This window comes from Xenopus laevis, chromosome 9_10L (assembly GCF_017654675.1).
Source record: "Xenopus laevis strain J_2021 chromosome 9_10L, Xenopus_laevis_v10.1, whole genome shotgun sequence".
Lineage (NCBI taxonomy): Eukaryota > Metazoa > Chordata > Amphibia > Anura > Pipidae > Xenopus > Xenopus laevis.
The window spans coordinates 114,314,173-114,326,316 of NC_054387.1; the positions used below are offsets into that span (position 1 = coordinate 114,314,173).

General features: G+C 40.5%; 1 protein-coding gene across 4 annotated transcripts in view; it reads right to left on the reverse strand.

Annotated features, from left to right (window-relative positions):
* cog7.L (component of oligomeric golgi complex 7 L homeolog) overlaps positions 1–12,144 on the reverse strand; it is a 35,048-nt gene that overhangs the window by 15,150 nt on the left and 7,754 nt on the right. For all 4 annotated transcript variants that reach the window (XM_018234340.2, XM_041575620.1, XM_041575621.1 and 1 more), the window contains 4 exon segments: positions 10,748–10,896; positions 10,549–10,665; positions 7,271–7,439; positions 1,814–1,896 (listed from right to left, as the gene is read on the reverse strand). In XM_018234340.2, coding sequence (XP_018089829.1) covers positions 1,814–1,896; positions 7,271–7,439; positions 10,549–10,665; positions 10,748–10,896 — 518 coding nt within the window.

The window sequence follows — 12,144 nt, forward strand, 5'->3', positions numbered from 1 at the left end:
CACTGCTTCGGTGGTGTGTATTTGCTCATCATGACCCAATACATGATGTATATAAACTGGATTAAATGTGCAAGGAGTGCAGATATGCAAATATTAAATTCAATATTTTTTCTTTCACTATGTTCTTAAGGATTCTGGGCAGCGTGATTTACTGAAAACAACAAGTGCTCAGTCCTTGTACACATGAAAAGAACACTGGTGAGTCATTAAGGGTGCTATCGTTTTGGTGGCATACCTACAAATGTCAAATATTTATTAAATGTCCTTGCTTGGCAAACATTGTGAAACATAGGATGGCAGGGTGCAGGCATATCCAGGGCAAAGGCTGTGTTGATTAACAGGAGATCTGTAAGCCGACCCCAAAAACATGGGTGTGTGCCTGGTGCTACGCATCCTTTGCATGGGCTTATGTGCACAGTAAATGTAGTCAAATACTGTCCTTGCTTCCAGTGCACTTGCAAATGTCCACATTCACTGGTCCAACTATAGCATTTTACTACATTAACCAAGAGCACACTTCTGTAGCCATATAAAGAACAGATCACGCACACCTTGAATGAAAGGTAAAAGCACTTGTCAGCACTCGTGTGTACCTACCCCAACAGCTGGACAGCTGCCAAACATAAAACTCATGACCAAGAGAAAAGATTGGTGCCTGCCGCATTCCACAGCGGCAATCAAAGGGTTTCCCACAGTATATTCTACTGGCTCCTGGAATGCAGAGCTGCTTTTATCTCTGGCTGACAAAGTCATATCTTACCACACGAGGAATAAGGAATGATCCAGATGTGTGGAATTTGGAATATTATATAATATAAGGATTTCCAGAAAAGTGATGCTTGGTGTTATTGCCGAAAAATGGGCAAAGAGCCAATACTGTGCTGTATCGTAAATCAATGGAAAATACAGTTCTCTATTATGGTATAGAAGATCCAGCCCTGCTAGAGGACAACTAAATCATTGGATATACGTTAAACAAACGGTGGAGGGCAAGTGGATAAGACTGGTACCTTCCTTCCAGTTTCCAATGAGCGAATACAAAAAGCTTTCATCCACTTGCCAAAAAAGTGAGCATTTATTTCATAAGATCAAAGTTTGACACCAATTCACACCAAATATCAACATATCGGGGAGGTGTGTTACCCAATCCCAACCACTGAGGAAGGGATTGGGTAACACACCTCCCCGAAACGTTGGTTTGTGTTGTGATTGCAGACTCGAAAGAAGAATTCAGTCCGTTTTAAAGGCTGGTGCCTTTTTTCTTTACTATATTTTTTATGTTTTTCCCCTTAAATGGCTGGAACGCATAGGGCCAGTGTATTGAGTTTGTAACTTATTGATGGACTAAAACGGAGTGAATTCTTCTTTTGAGTAATTTTTTTGAACGTGCAATATGCTTTGGTGACTCTTTTGGGATTGCACCTCACATTTATTCAGTTGGGAGTGCGCCTTTTAACCCTCCTGTTTACTGACAAGTAAATTATGGCCATGGTATGAACTTGCAATTTGAGGGCACTGCCCGCTGCCTGGACATCGAGCCCCATCCAAAGGCAAAGTAAAAGCACAATGCTTGCCATTATTTGTAAGTGTCACTCAGCTGTGCCAGTCATCTGGGCTGCCATTAGTAATGATGGTGCCCCATGCTTTTTTGCATGGAGCCACTAAATGGACCTGCCCACTCAGGCCCCCACTGGCAGTCAGGAATGTGTTGGGTAAGGAAAGCTGCAGACAAACAGCATATATTACAGGACTATCTACAGATATAGTTAATGGAATAGGGGGATAGGTATGGCTTCTGACCCAAGATCTCTACCTTGTGGCACTTGTAGTAATAAGCAAGTAACTGTGGCATCCTGTCGATCTCGCTGAAGACCTTTACAAACATCCTGGCCTGATCTGTAAAAAGGAAGAGAGAAAGAGGAATTAGACAAACATTAGTCTAATCATCGTGATAAACGGCAACTGAACTGTGTATTTGAGATGCGATAAAATATAAATAGGGATTTCCTCCAACAACCTGTAGGATATCCATTCAGTCCCGCCATACCTACATCAGGCCGACAGCGAAGTATGAAAAACCAAGATGTACCATAAAAACAAAGATCTTCAGCCAGACTGAAAATAAACAGATCTATTCTTAAAGGGGTTGTTCACCTTTGAGTTAACTTTTAGTATGATGTAGTGAGTGATACTTCATGACAATTTGCAATTGGTTTACATTTTCTATTATTTGTGGTTTTTGAGTTATTTAGCTTTTTATTCAGCGGCTCTCCAGTTTGCCATTTTTGTAATCTGTTGGCTAGGGTCCAAATTACCTCAGCAACCATGCATTGATTTAAATAAGAGACTGGAATATGAAAAGGAGAGGCCTGACTGGAAAGAAAAGAAATAGAACGTAGCAATAACAATACATTTGTAGCCTTACAGAGAATTTGTTTTTTAGATGGAGTCAGTGACCCCTCATTTGAAAGCTGGAAAGAGTCAGAAGAAGAAGGCAAATCATTTTAAAACTATAAAAAATAATGAATAAAAAAACAAATGAGAAGTAGCTTAGAATTGGCCATTCTATAACATACTAAAAGTTAACTTAAAGGTGAAGCACTCATTTAATACAGTCTTTGCTTCAACCTATAAGGAACTGTCAGGTTGTGGCAAAACATTGGCAATTGACAGCAATACAGGGCACATATTTAGGCTAAGAATATGCCCTTATGCCAAGAACAGAATGAAAACTATCAGGCAGCACTTTGGGACACTTTCTGGTACTTTATGCTTATGATTTCCTCTCTGGGTGTCGGGTTAAATGGCTTGCTGTAATGAGCAATGTTCTTATTACCACTAGTATATATATATATATATGACTAGGCTCTCTCTGCACTATGGACCAGCTTCTTCTCACCCCTGTAGGAGAGCAAAAGTTAAGCATGGGAGGGTGATCGAGGGTGATTATTAGTAGTAGTAGTAGTAGTAGTAGATTACATTTTTTAAACATTTTTAGAAAGTTATTTAGCTTTTTATTCAGCAGCTCTCCGGTTTACCATTTCAGAAGTCTGGTTCTAGGGTCCAAATTGCCCTAGCAACCATGCACTGATTGTAATAAGAGACTGGAATATGAATAGGAGAAGGTTTGAATCGAAAGATGAGTACTGAAAAGTAGCAATAACGATTTATGTGTAGCCTTACAGAGCATTTGTTTTTTTAGATGGGGTCAGTGACACCATTTGAAAGCTGAAAAGAGCCAGAAGACAAATAATTAAAAAGCTATAAAAAAAAAACAAAAAAGATATATGGCAATTGAAAAGTTTCTTACCCATTCTATAACATACTAAAAGTTAATTTACAGGTGAACCACTCCTTTTAGGATGGAGAAGGGGCCACAGCTATTGAACAAGGGACTACATACATGTATATAGGCTGCTATCATTATTTTTAAGCTTTAATAAAGGCAAAATGTATTACTTCATTGCCCAGAAAACAAAAATCTTTGAAAATACTGAAAACAGAACAGTGTAAAAAGTCCGGGGCCTGATTGGGGCCCACAGAGGAGGGAGAGAGGGCTGCACACAGCAAACTAGGATATATATATATATATATATATATATATATATATATATAACCAATACAAAAAAGCCGCACTCCTAGGTCTTTGTCAAATACAAAAATATCCAAGTGTTTATTTATTCAACGTTTCGGCAACAATTCGCGTGCCGTCTTCAGGAAAGTGAACCACATATCACAGTGCTCGTGCTTTTAAATGTGCTCAATGGCGCCAAAAAACCCTTGGGTGACGTCATCATTGTGTGTCAAACCTGTCAAAAATGCCATACATCGTATCTACATATTGAAAATAGGGCTACAAAGTTGCAATCTAGTGTTAATAGATAGTATTGTGACTATCCCATTAGTCACAATGTTTACAAGAAAGTGACAGAGAAAATGTGTGCCCCATGTTACCATCACGAGTGATAGTGTCAGTGCTCTGGTGCAGTTAAAAGCAAACATAACATACAGCCATCCGGACTCGTTATAACATAAGCTTGAAATGAATATAGGATGTTGTACTTGCCCCAGTAGGATCTAGGAAACAGGACACGAACTCCCTTGTTGCCCTTTGCTGCCGCTGTGCGCACCAGACACCGGCTGCCCGTAGTTCTCCTTCCTACCGAATCCCCATCCAACGACTCATCTCGACGTGCTGCTCCCCTGCTCGTGTGCGTGCTAAGCTCCGCCCCATCACCATGGGAACTGGACGCTCAACATTTAGGTGCGGTACCATAGGAGATTGTGTCGGGGCTTCAGGCGCATCAAGGGTAACCGGCATGTCTTACTTACGTTACTGTAGGAGGGACATCCAGGCGCACCAAGTACTCCTCAGTGTCCCATTGATCAACATCACCTTACCTGGCCTCACGTAGACGGGTCTTGCCTCCCGTAATGCCGTGTGCCAGGTGGTATGCTGATCATTTCTACAGATCAACAGACCGTGCTCAATTAGTTTTAATTTGAGCCAGTGTCGTGCTACTGGTTGGTCAGCTTTGCCAGATGTAAGGGCCATGCGTATAGCGCTTCTGTGATTGTTCATTCTCTCCCTGTACGACGTTCCAGCTTTGCCCACGTAGTACAGTCCACATGGGCACCAGGCCATGTAGACCACATGATCCGAGGTACAGGTCACCCTGTGTCTAATGTCAAATTTCACTCCAGTTCTGGGATGTGAGAATTGGGCTCCCTGCAACATCCCACTACAGGTCAGACAACCCGCGCATTTATAGCACCCTTTCTTAAGGGGTCTGTCCAGCCAGGTAGTCCCCAGAACTGGAGTGAAATTTGACATTAGACACAGGGTGACCTGTACCTCGGATCATGTGGTCTACATGGCCTGGTGCCCATGTGGACTGTACTACGTGGGCAAAGCTGGAACGTCGTACAGGGAGAGAATGAACAATCACAGAAGCGCTATACGCATGGCCCTTACATCTGGCAAAGCTGACCAACCAGTAGCACGACACTGGCTCAAATTAAAACACTCGTTACCACAGTTTCGGCACATGATCATCGACCATGTGCCTGTTCCACGCAGGGGAGGTAATAGGGGACTGATGTTGATACAAAGGGAGACACAATGGATTTTTAAGTTGGATACTTTAGCTCCCAAAGGACTAAACGAAACATTATCCATGTCATCCTTTTATTAAGAGATGATTCTTGGACTGATGTGGATTCGGAACCCCAGATAGGGTCTAGGAGAGGACAGAAGGAAAATAGCCCAGGCCACACTGTGCACACCGGGGCTGTCTAAGTTTCCTGGTGATATGTAGATTCGAACAACATGAACCTCCGTGCGACTGCAGTAACGTGGAGCGATGGTGACAGGTACAAGGGGAAAGGGGACTAATTGAGCACGGTCTGTTGATCTGTAGAAATGATCAGCATACCACCTGGCACACGGCATTACGGGAGGCAAGACCCGTCTACGTGAGGCCAGGTAAGGTGATGTTGATCAATGGGACACTGAGGAGTACTTGGTGCGCCTGGATGTCCCTCCTACAGTAACGTAAGTAAGACATGCCGGTTACCCTTGATGCGCCTGAAGCCCCGACACAATCTCCTATGGTACCGCACCTAAATGTTGAGCGTCCAGTTCCCATGGTGATGGGGCGGAGCTTAGCACGCACACGAGCAGGGGAGCAGCACGTCGAGATGAGTCGTTGGATGGGGATTCGGTAGGAAGGAGAACTACGGGCAGCCGGTGTCTGGTGCGCACAGCGGCAGCAAAGGGCAACAAGGGAGTTCGTGTCCTGTTTCCTAGATCCTACTGGGGCAAGTACAACATCCTATATTCATTTCAAGCTTATGTTATAACGAGTCCGGATGGCTGTATGTTATGTTTGCTTTTAACTGCACCAGAGCACTGACACTATCACTCGTGATGGTAACATGGGGCACACATTTTCTCTGTCACTTTCTTGTAAACATTGTGACTAATGGGATAGTCACAATACTATCTATTAACACTAGATTGCAACTTTGTAGCCCTATTTTCAATATGTAGATACGATGTATGGCATTTTTGACAGGTTTGACACACAATGATGACGTCACCCAAGGGTTTTTTGGCGCCATTGAGCACATTTAAAAGCACGAGCACTGTGATATGTGGTTCACTTTCCTGAAGAAGGCACGCGAATTGTTGCCGAAACGTTGAATAAATAAACACTTGGATATTTTTGTATTTGACAAAGACCTAGGAGTGCGGCTTTTTTGTATTGGTTACATGTTCGTTTGACCTGCACCCAGGCGGTTGGCCTTTGGGTCATGTGTGCACCAATAGTGGGTTTATATATATATATATATATATATATATATATATATATATATATATATATATATATATATATATATATATATATATATATATTTTTTTTTTTTTTTTTTCTTTAAAGGAGAAGGAAAGGCATCATACACTTGGGGGTGCTAAATGTTAGGCACCCCCAAGTGATTGTATTGACTTACCTGAAACCCTGGGCCAGTGCTCCTATCAGCAGAAAATTGCACCGGCCCGGGGTTATACCAGTGAGCACCACGGTTCAATCCTCTTCCATCTTCCGCTTTCTTTGCGCGGCTGCACATGCGCAGTAGAGTAAAAAGCCGAACTTTAACTTTAAAGTCGACTATTTCGTTCAACTGCGCATGCGCCTGCCCCATAAAAATTTGAAGAAAGAAGAAGCTGGAAGAGGATCACTCCGTGGTGCTCACTGGTATAACCTCGGGCCGGTGCAGTTTTCTGCTGATAGGAGCACCTGCCCGGGGTTTCAGGTAAGTCAATACAATCACTTGGGGGTGCCTAAAATTTGGCACCCCCAAGTGTAGATGCCTTTCCTTCTCCTTTAAGGAAATATGCTCAAAAAATATATGAGTAAATACCTCAGGTATCGTGTATTTATATCTGTATGTGAGTCCATTTATGAGTAAACCTGCCTTTGAAACAATGTTTTTAGAGACTTCACTTGTATAAAACTGTAGTTTGTGAATGCACAATAAAACTGCTTTTAAAAGTTTAATGGGGGAAAAAACGAAACACTGTTTCATACAGTAACATCTAGCTCTCCTGCTTTCATGTAAAAGTGAAAATGCCACTTTTGCGAAGTACATCACTGCCACCTTCTGTTGAAATGTAAAACTACATCTCCACTTGAATTCCCACATGCAATTGTATTGTATCCAAGCTGTTTTGGATGGGTTTTCCTACAGCAGGAACTGTGTTACTCACCCACTGACCGACTGTTGAAAGCGGCTACAATCTGTGGGCTGCACATTGCTTCCAGGCGGTTCTTAAGAGCCTCCAAATAAACACATTTCTCAGAATAGTCCGGGGTGTCTACTAACATCGTGAGGCTCACTTGCATGCTGGTCAGCTTCTCAGAGATCACACTGATGTTCTGGGGAGAGCAGACATACTTATTACTCATATAGTGCACATTTTTTTCAAATGATACTTGTCTGTCACTAGACAGGACCCAGCAGACAAATTTATATAAAAAAATTAATGCACCCTCCTAAAACCAGAATACTGTATATAATAAGTTCTGCTTCCACTCTTCTAGGGTTTATCATCTGTTTATTTTCCACCAGACAAGTAAGTGATCAAGGCTAAGTGCACTGAATATCCCTTCTTTGTATTTTATCAAGAAATATAAATGGAGCATATTGAGGAACTCCCAGCATGTTGCATCCCGCTATTGCGTGTAAAAGTGTGGCAGGAGCTCTGTGACTCCCTGCATCATATATCGCACAAAACTGTGCGTGTATGTATATATATATATATATATATATATATATATATATATATATAAACCGAACTGTACAAGAACTGCACTCACAGGACTTGTTAAAGTGCAAAAAAAATATTTTTTATTTCAACGTTTCGGCTGCTATACTGGAGCCTTCCTCAGGTGAAAGTATAGGAGCCGAAACGTCGAAATAAAAAATAATTTTTTTGCACTTTAACAGGTCCTGTGAGTGTGGTTCTTGTACAGTTCGGTTTACATAATATTGTGAACCTGCACCCAGGCAGTTGTTTTTTCTCTACAAGAGTGCTCCAGTTTTGGTGAATATATATATATATATATATATATATATATATATTATGTCAGTACAGTGAACGCACTCCTCCCCGATTCAATTCTGTTGATGGTGGTGCGTTGGTCAAAGTTTCATTTTACAATCCAGTAAATGGACCCGCACTCGTTCTTTATAGTGAAATAAATGTGCTTTTATTCACAGGTTCATTTTTTTGGTTAATATATATATTCACCAAAACTGGAGCACTCTTGTAGAGAAAAACAACTGCCTGGGTGCAGGTTCACAATATTATATATATATATATATATATTCAAAAAACTTTTTTTGGAGCTGCCACACACTGTTTGAAAATTGCACAGGTAAAATGTATTTAACTTATTTATTTTTAAATCATTTCAGCATTGTTTGTACAAGGTTTGTAATTGCAGTATTATGATATGATAGAAGCAGACACAGTTCTATAGTACAGGTTTGAGACCCATTATCCAGAATGCTTAGGAACAATTTGGAACAACATACGTTAAGTCAACTGAAAAAAATAATTTAAACGGTAAATGAACCCAATTGTTTTGCCTCCAATAAGGATTAATTATATCTTAGGTGGCATCAAGTACAAGCTACTGTTTTATTGTTACAGTGAAAATTATTTTGGAAAATTTGAATTATTTATTTAAAATGGAGTCTATGTCAGACGGACGTCGAGTAATTTGGAGCTTTTTTAGAAAAAGGGTTTCCAGATAACGGATCCCATATCTGTATGGGATTTTAACGTGGAAGGTTTTTTTTTTTCATTTTAGCGCGCATAATTAGGGGTAATGCCCAAAATTGATAAAATGACATCATTGACCAAGGGCCTTTCTAATAATTGGGCAACTCCATAGACCAGTGATCTTCAACCAGTGGCTCATGAGCAACATGTTGCTCACCAACCCCTTGGATGTTGCTCTCAGTGGCCTCAAAGCAAGTGCTTATTTTTGAATTCCTGACTTGGAGGTAAGTTTTGGTTGTATAAAAACCAAGTGTACTGCCAAACAGAGCCTCCTGTAGGCTGCCAGTCCACCAAATAGCCAATCACAGCCAGCGCCAATTCTGGGGCTGCGGCAGCCTGAGGCAGCACCCGGTTGCCACCCCCCTCCTCTCTCTGCGCTTAAAAATTAGCGTCGGAGCGGGTCTAAGGGGGTAGTATTGCTAATGCATCAAGCGCAATGGCACTCTCTGCACTAGCGGAGCCGAATTTCCAGGTTAAAACCCGGAAGTTCGGCTCTTAAAGTTACAAGAGGCGGCTTTTTGCATCATTGACCAAGTGCCTTTCTAAGGGTCTCACCTTACCTCATGATAGAAGCGGCCCTGATCACAGCCCTTATTTGGCACCCCCAGAAACTTTTCATATTTGTGTTGCTCCCCAACATAGACAATGCATCATATTAGCTTTTGGGCAGTGATCATCTGATGTCTTTGCATGTTTAAATAAATTTCAGAAGTTAACAGAAGGTCTACGAAATACATTTTGAAAGATTTTCCTGTACTGGATGGTAGTATGTGTCAGAGTTGTGTATATGCTTTTATGAGCCCTTACATGTCCAGTTATGGTATATCCACTGCCCAATGTCTCGGTACTGTTACCAACTCAGTATAATCTATGTTGCCCTGTAGAAATCTATTATTATTAGATATCGCTCCTTTTACTTTTAGAAATATGTAGGAATGCACAGAATTCACTTTTTTGGGATTCGGTCAAATCCCAAATCCTTTGTGAAAGATTAGTCCAAATCTTAATGTGATTCTGCAATACTACTTTAAGAATATGACCCTGCTGTTGCTGGACTACAGCTCCCAGCATGCTTCAACCTTTATTATGTTACATTCTTCTGGGATTTGTAGTCCAGCAACAACTGAGTAACATTTGGTTGAGCAGTGTGGTGTAGCAGGGTTTACAACCCCTTTAAAGTCAGTAATTGTAGGGTCACTGTGCATTTAATCACATTTGGGCAAGGCTTTACTGCATGATACGGTTTGCTGTCACATTCTGTAACAAAATAAATCAGTACGATGTATTGACTGTATCTACATTCTCTGGAGCGGCACTAGCAGCTACGGGAAAACAAACATCATGTATCCACATCGATGGACAGGGAAATGGGCAGGAGGTAGAAAAATAAAGTGTAAACTTAAAGGGGTAAATGTTAATGGTAAATTTTTTTTTTCAGCAGCTCTCCAGTATGAAATTTCAGCAGCCACCTGGTTGCTAGAGTCCAATTTACCCTAGCAACCAACCAGTGCTTTTTGAAAGATGAATAGGAGAGGGCCGGAACAGAAAGAGAATCCAGAAAAAGTATATAAAATTGTAGCCGCACAAAGAAAAAGTGTGTTGGCAACCAGGGTCAGTGACCCTTATTTGAATGCTTGAAAAAAATTACCCATTTAAAGTATTTAATGTGGCACATTTAAGTAAAAACACACACACACCTGGGTTTTTAAGGTTTCCTCTATGTCTGCGCTCAGTGTGCTCCATTTATCTGCTTCCTGCAGAGACTCAGCAGCCAGCTGCATACGAGACTTTACTTTATCCATCTCCACCAGAACCTGAAAGAGGCAATGACATGTTATAATGGGAGAATAACCCTTCCTTCCAGAGTCTGCTGTTCACTGCCTGACTGTGCCTCACATGCATGGACTGAGCCGTGTCTTGCTCAAATTTCTTGATGTCTTCTTTCACAAGGATCATTTGCTCTTTTAGGAACGATGCCTCTTGCCTTACTGCTTCCACATCACGTAGCACTCGGGGCATATTCTGCAGAGCCTGGTGACTGATCTCTGTGAGAAACATCAGTAAATCTCTTTAATCAGTTGTGATTTAAAGTGTTCCTGAAAACAATGTACTTAGTAAAGGAGAGTATTTAAATCACACTTGTAAACTGCTGGTGCTAATATGAAAAAATGATGTTGATGATGATAAATGAGTCATGCAAGTTCAGGGTACAATTGTCTGATGGTATCCTACGTCTTTACATTACCGCAGTTTTAAATTAATTTAGGTTTTTAAATTAAAGGGGTTGTTCAGCTTTGAGATAACTTTTAGTATGATGTAGAGAGTGATATTCTGAGATAAATTGCCATTTGTTTATATTTTTTATTATTGAAGGTTTTTGAGTTATTTAGCTTTTTATTCAGCAGCTCTTCAATATGCATTTTAAGCAATCTGGTAATTAGTGCCCAAATTACCCTAGCAACCATGCACTGATTTGAGACTGGAATATGAATAGGAGAGAGTCTGAATAGAAGGATCAGTAATAAAAAGTAGCAATAACAATCCATTGTAGCCTTACAGAGTATTTGTTTTTTTTGAAGGGGACAGTGAAACCCATTTGAAAGCAGCAAGTCAGAAGAAAAAGACAAATAACTACAAAACTATAAAAAAAAAAAATAATGAAAACCAGTTGAAAAGTTGCTTAGAATTGGTCATTGTAAAAAATAATAAAAGTTACCTTAAAGGTAATTTAATATATATATTGAAAATTTGCTTAGAATGATATTTTCTTTCATTATGCAAACGCAATGAAGGTCTCCACTCTAGTATTTCAGCATTTGAATGAAAGACTGGATCGGTGACTAATTAGCCAATCACAGTAGACACTGGACCTATGTAATTATCAATCAAATATGCAACAGTTTTTTGCTTATACCTAGCACCCACTAGAGGGAGTTTTAATTCCCAACATATCTATATATAATTGTAAAGATCCAGGATTTATGTAAATATGTTTATTTAAAAAAAATGACATTACAGCGACACATCACACACCCCTTATCAAAGGGTTCTGATGCCCAGTGCCCTGAACAGATTATGCATCTATTTACCAGTATTTCTGACCCACAACTGATTTTAAACACATAATAGGCTCATTTTGGGGTCTACAAGGACCAACTTTGGTTAAAAATAATGAAAATAGCCACTGACATTTAGACTTTGCCAGATGAAGGATCAGTTATCTTGTGTAACGGCAGACTCATGCTCTGCTGTACAGAGAGCTGGATCCCATGTCATAAGTAACAAAATTTTAA